At 48.6% G+C, this 16,967-nt stretch overlaps 1 protein-coding gene across 1 annotated transcript in view; it reads right to left on the minus strand.

The window, feature by feature from the left end:
• LOC144114534 (hemicentin-2-like) overlaps positions 1-16,967 on the minus strand; it is a 691,994-nt gene that overhangs the window by 44,436 nt on the left and 630,591 nt on the right. Inside the window, exon 6 of the mRNA XM_077648339.1 lies at positions 16,375-16,689. Coding sequence (XP_077504465.1) covers positions 16,375-16,689 — 315 coding nt within the window. The remainder of the gene's footprint in view (positions 1-16,374; positions 16,690-16,967) is intronic.

A 16,967-nucleotide genomic window follows, 5' to 3' on the forward strand; every position in this document is an offset into this window, starting at 1 on the left:
AATATATCGGCCAGAAAGGTCAGTGCTTTAATAAAAGAGTGAGGCAGCGCAAGATTGCTATAAAAAATAGTTATGCAGCCACATGTCCACTTACTGCAAAAACTGCAAATGCTGTCCCTGTTTTGAAAACACAAAATTAATTGCAAGGTCTAAATACAGATTATAAACGTGAAATAAAGACTATTACACCAAGCAGAGGGACCATATCAGCATAAGCAAGCCATCTCTGTCGCCGTCAGAAGAAGAGATTGGTCTTCTTAGTGGGTCATTGTCAATGTTGTAATCATTGCTTTGTCCCCTTTTGGCACGTGTGCCTTTTTTACGTCACCCTTTGCATCGTTCTCGCTCGTAACTTTTCGCCTGCTCGTGTGAATGAATAAACTTAGTTGGAAGTTGGCGCCCAGTCCTTTCTTGTGTGTGTTGTCTCTCTCTTTTCGCGCCAGTACGGTTTAGCGAAAACAAAGTCAGCTCTAAAATCCTTTAATAACTGACTTTAAAGCTGATCCCCATTCATCATTTAGCGGACAAGCGCTGTCTTTGCATTTTCGTTACGTTATGGCCTTGGTCCCTTGTGAGTGCATCTCTATTAGCGGCTGAGTAAGCTGTAAGTAACGACCAACCATTCGCCAGTGTGTGCGATCGGTTACTCCGCGAAAATTGCCAGTGTGCGCTTCCGACTTCTTTTCTAAAAGTCCTTCCGCCGAGTGAAAAGCTAGGATTTCCACATCGTTAAGAACTTTAAAAACATCAAAATTCACCGAAGCTTTGTCGCCGTTACAGCAATCAAGTTGCAGCTTTCTAAACTTCTTATTGAGGGCACATGTCGCACCAAGCCTCATTGTTTGCCACACCGGCGCGTTTGCCTTGGTAAGAGGCAGCGAAGACGGAAGAATTACAATAAATCTGGTTAGGACGATGGGCCACTTCGCTTAAAGCTTCGAGTTTGGAAGCCGGCGTACCACTCAATTATAATGTGAAAACAACTTTCGTGTACGGCGCTTTTTGGGTGGCTGCAGAAGCAACCCTCAATCAGGGCCGCCGCGTTATGAGAGCCACTAAAATCACGTTCGGGTATTAGCGCGCCCAGCCTCCGCCGGCCACCAGGTATTAGCGCACTTCGTCTTTTATTCGTTCGTTTATCTTTCCATGCTTTTTGTTCTTGCTTCGGCCAGCCGACCGGCGGCATCGGGCCTCCTCTCCCGGCCAGCGCAAGAAAGCATGCGCGGCGCCCCGACGCGCTAAAGGTGCGAGCGTGTTTAATCTCACGCGCGCTCGCAGGCCGACGCCGACAACGCCTCTCAGAATAATCCAGGCCCGGAGATGGATGGTCCTTGGCTGGCGGCGGATTATGATGCGCCCTTGCTGTGCGCTCTCCTGGGACTCTCACTGGCTGCGCGCCGCCGCCGACGGGCCGCACTTTGACACGGGCCTGTCTTTGACTGATTCGCTGGCTGCTCGCGGCTTCGTTTGCGTGCCTCCCAAGCCGTGCGGCGGCGCCGCCGCGTGTTTGGCCAGGGCTGGCGGCGGCGAGCGCTTCGCTGCTCAGCTTTTCTCAACGAAGCCGCGCATCGTCTGAAGCCCGTGGCGGAAAGAAGAGCGCAAACACGGCTTCGCAGGCAACAAGGCGACGATGACGACAGGCCATGCGAGCAGGCGCAAAGTGCTGCGCCGCTGTCTCCGCGCTTTCTGCGTGAAGAGGCATCCGCAGCGAATGCGGCGGGATAATTCGCTCGTCGACTGCGTCCGATGCCGACCGCACGAAGAGGAGCGGAAAGAAGCGTCGCTTGTTCTGCCACGTTGCACTCGCGCAGCGGAAGAGAACGCTCTGACGCCACGTCACCATGCTGCTGCTCTCCGAATTTTTTACTTCGAATACCTTCGAGCGTACTCAACACAAAGAGAGCTCTGGCGGTGAACAAGTCTCGCTTCCTATGGGGAACTTGCGCTGAAGTTCGCTAAGCCGATTGCAGCGCCATAACACACTGCCTAGCGAGAAGAGCAAGCAGTTTTGGGTAGTACTCTTAGAATTTTTCCGCACCACCTTCAGGCGCTTATTGGCGTGAGCCTCCGCGCTCTGTCGAAGGCGCACGTGCCGTGCGTCAGCTATCTGGGCTACGCCGAGGGAAGCTAGGCAATGAATGCTGTCAGCCAAACGCGGGTATCTAATCGCGCAGAATGTGTTCTCGCGCTTGCAGCGGCCCAAGCGGCTGACAAAAACAGTTTTGAGTCACCGAATGGAACAATTGCAGTGCCACCTTGGCAGCGGCAGGTTGCCCATACGCATGAAACTCGCGCACCTCGTCTGGCTATGCGCGCTGCCCCCGATTCCAAAATGTAAAAAAAGAACTGCATTCGGCGTTCGCTGTTTTTCTGAGGCATAGGGCAGGCACTGTAGTCGAAGAACACCTCGCGTTAATCCTGTTTGCGGGCTTTTATCTTTACCGGCGTGACTTTTTAATTGATACCCGAGAGTGGTTAAATTCAGGGGCTTAAAGTGCACGGGTTTTCACGAAGTTTATCGATGTTGGCGTTGCGCAATGGGCGCTACAGCTTTAAAAAAATCTTCGTTCGTGCTCTGTTTTAAATAGTGCGCTGCGTCCGAATTGAACGACTGTGTTACTTTGGTTGTATCGTTTCTTCAACATCAGCGGCGCAAAATTAATAAATAAGGAAGTTCACTGTGACGGCCAGTGTACGACGTGTAAATTGTTACAGGTGTTATCACTCCGTCCAGCAAGGCACATATAGCACTGAGCAATGCACTTATCTCACTCACACCTTATCTTTCACAATCTGTTGTACAGGGTCGCCCACTCTTAGTTATGACATGTTCGACTAGTCGCTCCGCGATCCGGTTAGGATTTGGCAGAGTGGGAGCCGCTCTTGTTGTGAGCGCATAGGGAGACTAGTCAAGCCCAATGGTCAGCGAGGTTTTAGAGCGGAAGCGCAGGAGGCAGAAGGAGGACGTAACTTCCGGAACGCGGCACCCCTGCCGATGTGCACAGTAGCCGCAAGTAAAGTCCCTTAGCTTTAGCCGCACGTGGTCGCACACAGTCTGCATCGCGGTCACAGCTTAGCCTGTATCGATGGCTACCCCGGCTCGCCGTCCCACGGGACGCTCATTTTTCGAACGTCGCCTTGCGTATAGCACTGTCGTCCTCGTCTGAGCTACTGCAGGAATCGCTGGTGTCATGTGACAGCAACACAGAACGCGTTCCAAGCGTAGTTATCCGGCTTCTCTTGGATATTTTGCCTCACATAGCGCGGCACCCGCAAAACAAAACACAGCAAGGACGCTACAACAGCGTGGTTGCGTCGAAAGCCTACAATTACTTCTGCCTACGCGTAGGGGACGCCGAGGCCTCGCACCACTTTCGCGAAATGGCGGAAGTGGCCCTGTCACATGAACTCATCTTGGAGCCTTTGTTCTCGGAGCGCGTCAGAGCGCTCTGAGCAGGAGGCGAGCACTCAAAAAGAACCAGCCGAATGTAGTCAAAGCGTCCGGTTTCGGCCAGCCGAATGTGTGGTCGCCTCTCAGGGCGTTTTAGAGCGATCTAAAGCGACCAGTCGAAGACACCATTCGAATGTCGCTTCGTGCTGGATGGATGGATGGATGGATGGATGGATGGATGGATGGATGGATGGATGGATGGATGGATGGATGGATGGATGGATGGATGGATGGATGGATGGATGGATGGATGGATGGATGGATGGATGGATGGATGGATGGATGGATGGATGGATGGATGGATGGATGTATCGACGGACGGACGGACGGACGGACGGACGGACGGACGGACGGACGGAGGGAGGGAGGGAGGGAGGGAGGGAGGGAGGGAGGGAGGGAGGGAGGGAGGGAGGGATGGAGGGATGGATGGATGGATGGATGGATGGATGGATGGATGGATGGATGGATGGATGGATGGATGAGGCTGAACCCCTTTAAATCGGGCGGAGGTTCAAGCCACCTAGCCATGACTTGTGAAATTTTACTCTTGTCTTGATTTTAGCCGCCAGTCAGATAACCTTCGCTTGGTTACTTCTACCCGCTTAAAATCTACTTTCCCTTCCCTGTCCTTAAACCCCAATGCCTTGGATAAATCAGCCCCGCTGCTTTCCACTGTAGCGTGAAGCCCTTTACAGAAAAGTATCAAGTGTTCAGCCGTTTCCTCCTCCTCTCCGCACGCAACGCACGACGTGTCTATTTCGTGGTACCTGACTCTGTATGTCTTAGTCCGCAAAACTCCCGTGCTGGCTTCAGAAAACAAAGACCTTCCCCAACAATTATCATAGATATTTTCTTTGGCAATTTCCTGCTTAAAGATCCTGTATGTTCCCAGTGCCGATTTCGTCAGCATTCCTGTTTTCCACAGAGCCCTCTGTGTTTCTTTAACCTTTTTCATAACCGATAATTGCTGATTTGACCCCCTACTGCTTGTTCAATGCTTGTTGCCGCATTGAGCGTCTTTTGTTTATTTTTCTTAAATTGCTGCTGAACTGTACCCAAGGGGGCCGGCCTTCGTCAAGCTGTGCATGCGCAGCTTTTTTCCGTTGCCCCCTTTCTTCCTCTCGGAGAAAAATAAATTTGACTTTAACTTTGACTGCTGTCCAGATATTTGCTTGTCAATTTTCTAGTTCGCTTTCTTCATTTCGTGCCAACATTTCTTATGCACAGGTATCTGTGACGGCCAGTGTACGACGGAGCACCTCTGGCGGGCGGCGTTAGACACTCTTACGCAAGAGCAGTGAGAGCTGTAGGCGGGGCTTGGCGCGTCGTCTGCTACAGTGCGCTCTGTATTGTGGTGAAGTGGGCTTCAATTTTGCACTGCGTCCGCGTAGAGCAATCGGAGAAACCTTTCTGACTTTATAAACAAAAGATTCCCGAGAAGCCTATCAGCTGCTTTTATCCTGTTGCAAGAAAAGTAGAAAATTCTTCTGTTTGACTCGACGATACAAGGCGCAAGAGCGGGCAGAACGAATGAACACGGATAAGGCACCAACTCGCCCAACATTCGATTCTTCTCAACTTCTGCTTGCCTGGTTAAGTTCAAACCTAAAATAACACTGCGGAGAAAATGCGCGACACGCAATAGTCAAAGCTTTGTACTATTGCAGCAGCACTAGGATCCGCAAATTATTTAAATCTTTGGCGACTTGCTGAGCAGCCAAAAAATGGTTGCTCAGCAAGCAGCTGAGCATCAGCTGCAGAGCTACTGTTTGTATTGCGGTGACGCCAACTTCACCGCAATACAGAGCGCAGTGTAGCAGACGACGCGCGAAGCCCTGCCTACGGCTCTCACTGCTCCTGAGCAGTAGTGTTTACGGCGCCCGCCAGAGGCGCTGCGCGGAGCGCCGGCAGTACGCAGCGACATTCTAGAGCGGACGACCCTGTACAATGCCACTAAATTTCTGTACTGATAACTGACCATCTGCTCCGTCCAGATACCCCTCCCCAACGGCCCCATACTTCAAGCGAATCTGTCAATGCTTGTGACGAGGAGGACGCGTAACAAAAACTCAAATGGAGCGGACTGTTTCGCTTGTTCGTACGTAAGTATTGCTGGTACTGTTGGCGTTTTTGCATACAGCGGCCACACTGTTAACAAAAAAAACGCCCAGATGGGAGTAAATGGCTTGTCGTCTAGCGCACACCCAAAAAGAGGTTTTATTTACTCCATATAAATGGAGTGTTTTATTTACTTCCTTATATACCGGAGGTATTTAGGAGTACAAGAGAGTAATTTCTTACTACCTACAGAAATGGAGCCCAAAAATTGTGTCGTGTTTATTCATACTCATTCAGGCTCATTCTTACAGCAGTGCCAGCGGTTAGAACGGGCAGTAGCTGCGGAGGCCGCCGGCAATTCAACTAGGGAAACTGCGGTGCGCTAATGTGACCCCGCGTCACGCGTTCTTTTCGCCGTCTGCAAGCCCAGCGCCGGCGTAGGTGCACTCTAAACAAGAATCAACCCAAGTGGGAGTTTAAATGGTTGCCGCCACCATTTATACTCTATATGCTAAAACATTTACTCCACCAATATGGAGTAAAAATGTGGTAAATTACCTATTTAACTCCCTTGCACTAAATAAGGTGGTACAGAGGAGGATTCTCCTCCTTGTAACACCCATTTTTATATGAAGTTTCTTGTTCGCAAGGCACCCTAAGTACCGAATGGAGTTAAAAAACACCATTTTGCACCATCCGCCCCGCCACCTAGCGTCTCGTCTGCTTCTGTTCAGTCGTCTGATAATGGCGGTGAGTGCCGACCCCCTATTTACGATCGTCGCTAGATCTCTGCTCACTTCTGCGCCTTCAAGGGCGCCTGCCGCGGTACAAGGTATCGGCATGTCGCCGTTTTCCGCTACAGTAAGCTACATAATTGAACTACTCTTGTGAATCCTGCAGTGCTCTAACCATACCCGACCTTCTTTTCTTTGTGTCGCCACTCCGTTACAGCCGCTGGTTAGGCCTAATTCTCGCAGCTTTTTTTTTTTCATTGTGGTTCTCGCGGTGTGTTGCAGCAGATTATAGTGCTCTGCATAACATGGAACTGTGATGGAACATATTTTCAACGCTGAGCTCTTGATTGAGCTGAGGAGGCTACATTTTTCCTCGGTGATATTGAAATGCCAAGCCTTGAAGTGAATATGAAAGCAAACACTGCCCTACCAAAGTGCCTTCAGGGGTGTTTTCATTTTTAACTTATTATGCTCTGGTTTTCAGTCAAATATAGCGTGGTGCATGAGCGTGAAAACTTCTCCGCGACTCCTTCTAAGTTTTGAACTATTGATTCTAAAGCTGCATCCCTTTATCTACGAACACAGCCAACCAAAAAAGCTTGTGCAGCAAAAGCAGACGACTCCTACCGTCTCCGCTGGGCTTGCAGACGGCGAAAAGAACGCCTGACGCGGGGTCACATTAGGGCAGCGCAGTTTTCCAAGTTGGGTTGCCGACGGCCCCCGCAGCTACTGCCCGTTTCTGGCACTGCTGTAAGAATGAGCCTGGATGAGGATGAATAAACACGCTGCCCGCCATTTTGGGCACCATTTGAGTGGATAGTAAAAAAAATTACTCCCTTGTACTCCTAAATAACTCCCTTGTATAAGGGAGTAAATAAAATGCGGCATTTATATGGAGTAAATAAAACCTGTTTTTGGGTGTGCGCTAGAGGACAAGCCATTCACTCCCATTTAGGCGTTTTTTTGTTAAAAGTGTGGAGGCGGCAGGTGTCGTCTGTTTTTGCTGTACGAGATCGTTTGCTTGGCTATGTTCGTAGATAAAGGGATATAGCATTAGAATCAATAGTTGAGATCTGAAAAGGAGTCGCGGGGCAGTTTTCACTGTCTGCACCACGCTATATTTGACTAAAATCTAGAGCAGAATGAATTGAAAATGAAAACGCCCCTCAAGGTAGTTTGGTATGGCAGTGTTTGCTTTCATATTCACTTATTTAAGGCTTGGCATGTCAGTATGACTGAGGAAAAATGTAGCCTCATCAGCTCAATCAAGAGCTCAGCGTTGCAACTCAGCAGTTTCATGGCCACTCAACGCATTGTAACCTGCTGCAACGCACCGCGAGACCCACAATGAAAAAAGCTGTGAGAATTAGGCCTAAGCGGAGGCTCTAACGGGGTGGCGACACTAACAAAAGAAGGTCAGGTATGGTTAGAGCACTGGAGGCTTCTCAAGAAGACTACAATTATATAGCTTACTGTAACGGAAAACGGCGACAAGCCGATATCTTGTACCGCGGCAGGCGCCCGTGAAGGCGAAGAAGTGAGGAGAGATCCAGCGACGATAGCAATCAGGGGGTCGTCACTCACCGCCATTATCAGACGACTGACCAGAAGCAGCCGAGACGCTAGGTGGCGCGGCGGATGACACGAAATGGTGTTGACTTACTCCATTTGGGACTTGGGGCGCATTGAGACCAAGGAACTCCATTTAAAATGGGAGTTATAAGGAGGAGAATCCTCCTTTATATTCCGTTATTTAGTGCGAGGAGTAAAAGAGGTTATTTAGCACATTTTTACTCCATATTGATGGAGTATATGCTCCCGCATATGGAGTATAAAGGGTGGCGCCAACCATTTAAACTCCCATTTGGGTTGATTCTTGTTTACAGTGCAGTGTATCTTATATTCTGATTGATTCATTAATCATCCCTGCAGGAAGCAGGTACGCTACATGGCCAACAATCGAGACGGCGGGCTTGCTTTGCGTTGCCAGTCATGCAGATTTCAAACATTTTTCAGCACATTTGTTTTCATCAACAAAAGAAAGAATTGGCCGACGCAGCAAATCACCCAGGCCGCAAAGAAAAACGAAGCATCAGGTGCCGCTGTAAACACACACTCTGTGTACCAATGCCCGAATAACTGGAGTGATTATAAATTTATTGAAGGCACCTTTTAACGAACAGTTTCTCGCGCGAAGAAAAAATATGACTCAGAACACTTCGATTATCTTTCAAAGGCGGGCAACCGACGTGCACTATTCGGTTTTCTACGGTCTAGGAAACAGCTCATGTCCTCTCATAATTTTCAGTCATTAGTTATGTCACCTGAAGAAGCTATCCAGGTGGTTGATTTAATTGTCACAGGCCTTCAAAAGCGGTTCTCGTCTTTACTACCATTGCGTCCAATGTTGTTTGCACCAGTCGTGCCAAATGATAATGCCTCACAACTAAATCTATCAGAACTTTCACAAGTTGTCCAGAGATTGCCAGCTGCTGCTCCTGGTCCTGATGGTGTTACTACAAAGATGCTCAAGATTCTCTTTGAAGAGTCTCCCAACTCCTTATTGCACCTAACAAACTACTCTCTCAACAGAAGCTTGGTTTGGGCTAGTTGGTAACAGTTCTTAGAAAACATAGCGCAAAAAGGACACGGACGACACAGACGTGGTGGCTTTTCGAAATATAAAGTTGCAAGTTAGCGCCTGCCCTGTCCACTTCTGTGTCGTCCGTGTCCTTTTTGCGCTATGTTTTCTAAGTACTCTCTCAAACACGCCTGGATACCTTCTGAGTGGAAGCTGTCCAAGGTGATCCCTTTACTTAAAAATCAGGGTGGAGACTATGAATTGGATACTATTAGGCCAATTTCTTTAACATCAGACATGTTAAAGTTGATAGAAATGGTGTTACTAATTCGGGTGTCAGCCATTGTGGACCGCAAAACTATACTCAGCCCGTGCCAACTCGGTTTCCGGCCACGGTGTTCGATATGAAATGTACATGCTGATCTTGAGAGCAGAATTCTCCTTGCTCGTCGTCAACGCCTGGTCGCGGCTTTGGTTACGTCAGACGTCGCCAAAGCTTACGACAGTGTAGAACACTCCATCCTGATACATAGGCTACAGTCTCTTCAATTTCCATATTATATAGTTGCATGGATATCTGCATTTCTTTATAACAGGGAATTCTTTTGCGTCCATAATGGTGTTCATTCAGAGAGGTACAGACAAACGCGAGGTGTACCGCAAGGAGCTGTTCTTTCTCATGTGCTTTTTAATATTCTGTTGAGCTCAATTCCTCTCCACCGCCATGTACGCACTTAGGTCTATGCGGATGACATTGCGTTTTTTGCTGCTGCGCCGGATATACATTCCCTGTATGGTCTGTTGCAGTCATATTTGAATACACTTGAGCACTGGTTCAGCGCATTACACCTGAAGTTAAATGTTGGCAAGTGCGCCACCCTTGTTTTCCCTCTATACACTCTTGTAGTGGTCTCTCTCACTTGCCAGTTAAAAATAATACCACAGGTTCAATCCCTAAAATACCTAGGGGTCATTTATGACAACAAACTAACCTGGCGACCTCACATTGACCATGTCGCGGTGAAAGGGGCTCGTGCCGTGGACATGTTACGGAGATAATGTAATCACCGGTACGGCATGCGCAGAGATGCGCTATTAATGATCTACATAATGTATGTCAGGCCAATTTTAGAATTTGGATCAGCGTTGTTTTCAGGTTCGGCTACATATAAACTTCGTCCTCTCTTCCTTTTAGAGAGGGAAGTACTTCGCATGTGCCTCGGCCTTCCGAAATTTGTGGCTACCAATGTGCTGTACCTTGAAGCCCGCATTCCGCCTCTCTTGTCACGACTTCAATTTTTAACTGCGCAAACTTACCTCAGGATCTATGAATCCCATTTCCACCGTTCCCAAAGCATTTTCTGTTGTCAGCCGACCTCCTTTTTTGGTGTCCCCTGGTCTCGTTTCAATTCACCTCAGGTAGTGTTTGTGCAAATGCGCTTAGCAATGGGCCCGCTATCCACATTGTTTTCGACGACATATTCCCAAAAAATGCAAAACATTTGCCACCGAGTATTCTAAATGGTCTACTAGAAGATCATCTGAGGACCCTACCTACAGATATAGCAATAGCCACTGATGCATCGCAATGCGATGAAAAAGCAGGTGTGGGAATATTTTCTCGCATTTAGACTGGTCCTTTTCACTGGGACTTCCAGATTTCACCCCTATTTTTCAAGCATAGTTTCTAGCAGTTGTACTTGCTCTACGCAAGCTAGACCCCTCTATTACAGCAGTTGCAGTAATCACTGATTCCTTATCTTTGTGTTCGTCCCTCGCTGCACATGTTGACGGTCCCATTTTAACAACTTTCTTATCCCTACTTCCTCCGCATTTGAGCCTTGTTCATTTAGTATGGGTTCCCGGTCACAGCAGTGTGGCAGTAAATGAGATTGCTGACAATCTCGCAAAGGCTTCCCTCAGCGGCCTCGTGTTGCCAATCATCCCGGCTACAGCCTATATTACAGCATCTAGATTTCAGCGACGTGCGTTTTTAAGCACGCAAGACACAACACTTTTAACATCGGCGGATTATGAACACCTTAAATATTATTGGAACAGGAAAATTTGTTGCTCTCGGCAGCTTGAAGTATCACTGACGAGGCTGCGCTTCCGCATCCCCCCTCTAAATTTCTATTTACACAGGTCGGGTTTGGCGCTCTCTCCCCTTTGTGCATTTTGCCGTGAGCCTGAATCTATAGAACATTTTTGGCTGTATTGTCGCCGATTCAACTCTCTGAGAAAATGGTTGCTGGAGGAGCCCTTCCAGCATCTGGGCCTTAGTTTGAGCAGCCCTCTCTTGCTATCATTTGGCGCCACCACATTTGGGTTCAGCCACAGATCTGTTTGTACCGCTGTTCTAAATTTCCTGATAGAATCTCACCGACTGCCTTGCTAAGTGTTCCAAAATTTTTTCTATCAATTATTACATTTTGAATTAATCATTATTATTTAATCCCTCTGTTTATTATTCTTCTTACAAGTATGAAATCAAAACACTCATCCCTTTTATGTTCATGAGGAAGAATTCACCGGTGTTGCGCTCCCACGTGCTTTTTCCTTTTTATTAACTGCGTTCAGGTGAACAGCCACCCGATTCTTGGCCGATCCCCCAGTGTGGGTATGTGCCATCTTTTGATAGGCTAACAACAACAACTGTGTACCACTCCAATAAAGAGCTTTCGCCTTTCTGAGATTTTGATCTTGTTCACCGAAGCCATGCGGCGCTATGTCTACCACGATTTTCGCAGTTTTTGGATTTATTATCCAGCTTCGAGTTATAGTCGTCGCATTTTTGCCAACAGAAATCAGCTGAGGATTAGAGCTAGAACGATTTGCGGCTTTTCATTTGCCCTCCGCCTTTTGCGTTCCTTCATTCCGTGAAGCACAACCACAGACGCCCACATTTATATCCTATTGCTGTATATTTCGTGGTTTAGTCGTCAGTGTATTCCTTTCGGAGCGCCACCACTGTCTATTTGGGAGCACTTCTGGTGAGAACCGCGGCACTCAGAGGTTTCAACGCAACTGTGACGAAGTCACCCAATTGAGCTCTGAAAGGGCTGCATGGAAAAAAAAGAAAAAAAAAGAGTACATCTGCGGTGAAACTGCCTAGCGGTTGGTCTTTTTTTGAGGCACTGAAATGACGTAGTAACTGTCTCACATATCTCGATGGACACCGGAACCCCGCCGTAAGGAAAGAAAGGAAAGAAGGTGGAAGTGAGAGAAGAAAGAAAGAAAGAGGTGCCCATTTTGGAGATCTCTGGAATAATTACGACCACCTGGGGATCTTTAACGTGCACTGACATCGCACAGCACACGGGCGCCTTTTGCGTTTCGCCTCCATCGAAACGCAGCCGCCACGGTCCGGTTCGAATCCGGGGACTCCGGCACAGTAGACAAGCGCCTTAACCACTCAGCCACCGCGGCAGGTAACTCCATCGCGATGAACTGAAATGCTGCCTTTTGCAGGGAGCCGCGTACCGTCTCTGGACTGAATCCGGAAGCAGCGGCGTTGTTTGGTTCCAACACGGGCGGGCACTATAAAAGACGTTCCCTGGTGTTACGAAAAACACACTAGCAGTCTTATAGCATCCGGAAGTGAGGACTGTTCCTGTCGCCGTAATCCCAGTAATTGTACACCGTCGTTTCCGTACCACGCGCTAAATGCAATTTGGTCCCGCACGCCACAGCAGTCACGCGCCGCGTTTATGGCGCACTTCTCTCCACTCGCAATTATTTATGAAACGCAGTGTGGCTCTAGCCAGTAGTCGCAGATTTTGAGCAGACCACTCAAGCGCTGTGGTTTCGTGCCATAAAGCATGATTAAATACTCACTCGAGCACGATTACTTGAGAACTCTCGTTCCTTTACTCACTCACTCATTCATTCACACATTCATTCGCTAGCTCATTCACACACTCACCTATTCACTTGCTCGCTCATTCACTCACATTCGCTCGCTCACTGACTACTTGCTCATTCGCTTGCTCACTTATTCACTCACTCGCTCATTCCCTCACTTACTGACTTGCTCGCTCTATCCCTCTCTCCCTCCCTCCCTCCCTCCCTCCCTCCCTCCCTCCCTCCCTTCCTCACTCACTCACTTGATTAATTAATTAATTAATTCACACACTTTTACTCGCGCGCTTGCTCACTGACTTATTCACTTCCAGAGTCATTTACTAGTTAATTCACAAATCACTCGTTGGCTTGCTCGCTGACTCACACTCGGTCGCTTAAGTGATAAAGCAAGCGAGTGCAACACCCCCCCCCCCCTTCCCGCGCGCACGCACGCACACACATACTGACTCATGTTTACCAAGACAAACTAAGGCTCTTCCAAAAGTAACGAGGCTTAACATTAGTGATGAGTGCAAAGGAAGTTGAGTTCAGTTCGGCGTGTACTAATGCAATCCTTGTGCCTCAATAGCGTGAACAAAGACGGGATGTAGACGGAAACAGACAAGCGCTGCATGTGTTTCCGTCTGTACGTCCCCTTTTTGTTAGCGCTACTGACGCCCAATGAATGTTTACATATTCGCCAGATTTCAGCCTCAACTAATGTTATCCTAGAATTATTATGGCCAGATAGGATATACACTGGCACTGTTCCCGTGCAAACATGTCTCTTCATAATCATTCATTATAGTGACGGGGCCAAAGCACGCACCGCCTAGGAATGGGACTATATGTTGTGAATACTCACCATCATACTGTGTGCTTACGTGATGACGAAGGCCGCGCAAAATTTGAAGTACTGCATTTATCAGGGAAGCCGCAAAGCGGCAAAATGAGAGAAGAGACAAACGCCTTCTTTCTGACAGGAGAACGTCTGTGTGCGCTGGCCAACTTTCGGCGTCAAAGGCCATGCGCTCTCAAAAAATAAAAAGTTGCCTTCCTTTTTTCCGAGGTCACGTAAAATGAACAGCGCGCTTGATGACACAGCCCGATGGAAACGGGCGCTGTGTCGTACGGTGGGAGCTTTCCATTCCAAGAACCGGAATTTGCTAGCTTCGAATGACATCGGGGCAACAAATGAGAAGCTAGGCTCCGAACGGCCCGCCTCCACTCTTGATCAGGTCTCAGGCAGCCACGCAATCAGCGACGCTAACGTTCCCACTCGCACTGCTTCTGCGCGAATTTCGCCGGCAAGAAAATACGGGTCGCTCTTTTCTCGGCCGCCACCAGGCAGTGTCTGCGCTCCGGAGAAACTCGTTTTCGCAGCTTATGCGCTCCATTGGGCTTGACAGCTGGACGAAGGAGTTCGTTTGCGGCCCGCTTTTGGTGGAGGAATGCGTGTTAGCTCGGCTTGTAATAATGTGGACAAGGCGCGGCATCGAGTTTGAATTTCCCCCGACAGAGTGCGGAGAGTCAAAATGTGGCGGTACATCGGGGCCCACTGAAAACAAATTTCGCTCGCCCGCTGTGGCCGCTAAAATTGCATCCCGCGTTTTCAAACTCGGTAATCTAATTTGCTCCCGTCGCATGACACAAGGCATTGTTTTATTATTTTTTCGTTTATTGAAGAAATCTTCGAGGAGATGAATGAACTTAGCTGATATTCTGTAATTAGAGTGCATTGTACCAAAAGCGTTGAAAAAAATGCGTGCTAACTTTTTTGTACCCCGAAGATAACATCGGAATAAGGCCCGGTCGTGTATAAGTGTATGCATGGGCCTCGAAGCAACCGTTAGGTTTATTTGAAACTTTTGTTGGCTATTCAAGGGTAGTGAACACGAAGGCGTGCACATGCGGATAGACACATATAAGCAACGGGTAGTGCGAGCTCTGAATGTTCTATTCATATTTGGGTGGCAGCCTGCCAACACACGCTGCAAGAAATTAAGACAATAGTTTCTTTAGCATCAGAAAGGCGGATGGGGTTGGGGAGTTCCAGGGGTGTAAGAGTTGTTTTTTAACTCTACTTTGGCAAGTGCGCTAACAAATACCTCGGACATATTCAAGCTTAGCTAGACGTGTTCAAGTGCATGAATCGAATTAACCTCTCATACCAAACCACTAAACAACTCTGTGCGCGTTTTATTTCTTCAAACGCCCTACATGTGTAGAATTCTAGTAAAATACCGCACAATAAGGCAACACTGATACTGCATTTTTGCGGGTGCATATCGTTAGTATTTTCCGTTACCTGCTACACCACCGCAGTAAAAACTGCTATCGGCGAGCGTCAGAGACGATCAGCGCGCTTTACTGCGAAGTATGACCTTCTGCGCATTAGGAGTTCATAAGGTACTCTATATAGCTTATTTCAAGCAATAAATACAGTGTATACAGGGACATTCCCAATAATTTATTCAAGAAGAGCCTTGCAGACTCGGACATGGCGATTTCCAGGGCAGCTATGGCGAGAAATTTGTCGCTTTTTATATGACGGGCGTTACGTTGTATGGTTTTATGGGCTTTAACGTACCAAGGCGACTCAGGCTATGAGGGGCACTGTAGTAGAGGGCTGCAGATAATTTCGACCACCTGGGGCTCTTTAATGTGCACTGACAACGCAAAGCACACGGGCCTCCAGCACTTCGCTTCCATCGAAATGCGACCGCCGCGGCCTGGATCGAACCCGCGTCGTCCTTCGGGTCAGCCACCAAGCGACGTAACCACTGAGCCACCGCGGATAGACGGGCTTTATGGTTCGCACGAAATACATGCTGCATTACGAGTACAAGAATCTCTCACCCACTATTTCGGGCACCCACTCAACGAGCCCTAAACTTTTCGTGAAAGAATGCAGGAGCAGCCATGTGGACGTGCCCTTTCAAAGTAATGTGCGCGATTAACAGAGTGAACGCTTCGGAGCATTGTCAGGCTCAATTAGGAGGTGCAGCAGGGGGCACTATGTCCCCTCGTGACCTTTCCGTACAACGGTAAACTTGCATCAGCTAGATATAATCGCCGCAGAAATACAGGCTACTTGATTCCTTCAAGCTTTAGCCGCCACGGTTTGCGACTGGCTACGACGTTTGGATGCTGAATCCAAGGTAGCTGGGAGCAATTGCGGCTGTATTTCAATAGAGACGAAATGCGAAAACTAGCGCACGCTGTACCATGTCACTGCATGTAAAAGAACCCTATAGGTGGTCGAAATTATACCGGAGCACTCCATATTACGGCGCACCTCATAGCCCACGTACAGCTTCGGGATGCAGAAATGCGCGTGCCAATCACGAATCTTTCAAGTTGTATGCCTTCCCCGATTAACGAAGACAGATATGGTGAACTGATTGCCGGATATCTCGCTCTTTCAAGAATTACAGCTACGTTTTGAAAAATGCTAGAGGTAGAAAGAGTACTAAGCAAAGGACAGTCGTAGCTGAGCAGACACCTGAGGTCAGTGCATGTATACAATATTTGAGTCAGCGCGTAAAAAAAAAAAAAGCAACGGCAGAAACCCGGTACACATCCATCCGTCTCTTCTGCTGAGGGCCCTTGCGTAACGTGCCCTTTTTCACTGTGAGCTTGTCGACGAGTTAGCGAGCGAGACAGGACAACATCGCATGCACGTGTTCCGCTGTCCTACGACTCACAGTGCACGTCCAGCGTCCAGGAGTCTTCGATGACGTCGTCCGGCATCTCGGGGTTGGCCGCGCGGCAGCGAAGCGGCCGCCCGTTGTGACGAGGCGACGGCGTGAACCGCACCACGCTGACGCTGACGTCGTTGGCGGCGGCTCCAGACCGAGCACCCCCGCCTTCCAGGGCGCTGGACGTGAGCACCTTGCCGTCGAGGTCCCAGGTCAGGTTGGCAGGGGGCCGCGAGCCCAGGGCCTCGCACTCAACTTCGGCCGGGTAGTTGGCCGAAAGGGGTCCGTGGGCGCCCCTGATGGTCACGCTCTGTGGTTTCACTGCGAACACATACCAAGCATATTTCACTTCCGAGACCCACTCAAGTCCAGCTTTCTCGGGCAAAAATTCTCAGAACCGGCAAATTGTGAGACACTGTTGCGGAAATATTGAAGGTAATGATCCAATATTCTGATATGTAGCAAAATATTTCTTTTAAAATGTTTTTATCGATCGCATCGAACAGTTAAGACTGCCATAGAAAACCAATGGGGAGCGCTTTTGACGACGGCAAAATTGTGAATAGAAAAAGAAATACAAGACTGCCGTAGGGTGATCA

The sequence above is a fragment of the Amblyomma americanum genome, chromosome 1, assembly GCF_052857255.1.
Source record: "Amblyomma americanum isolate KBUSLIRL-KWMA chromosome 1, ASM5285725v1, whole genome shotgun sequence".
Taxonomy (NCBI): Eukaryota; Metazoa; Arthropoda; class Arachnida; order Ixodida; family Ixodidae; genus Amblyomma; species Amblyomma americanum.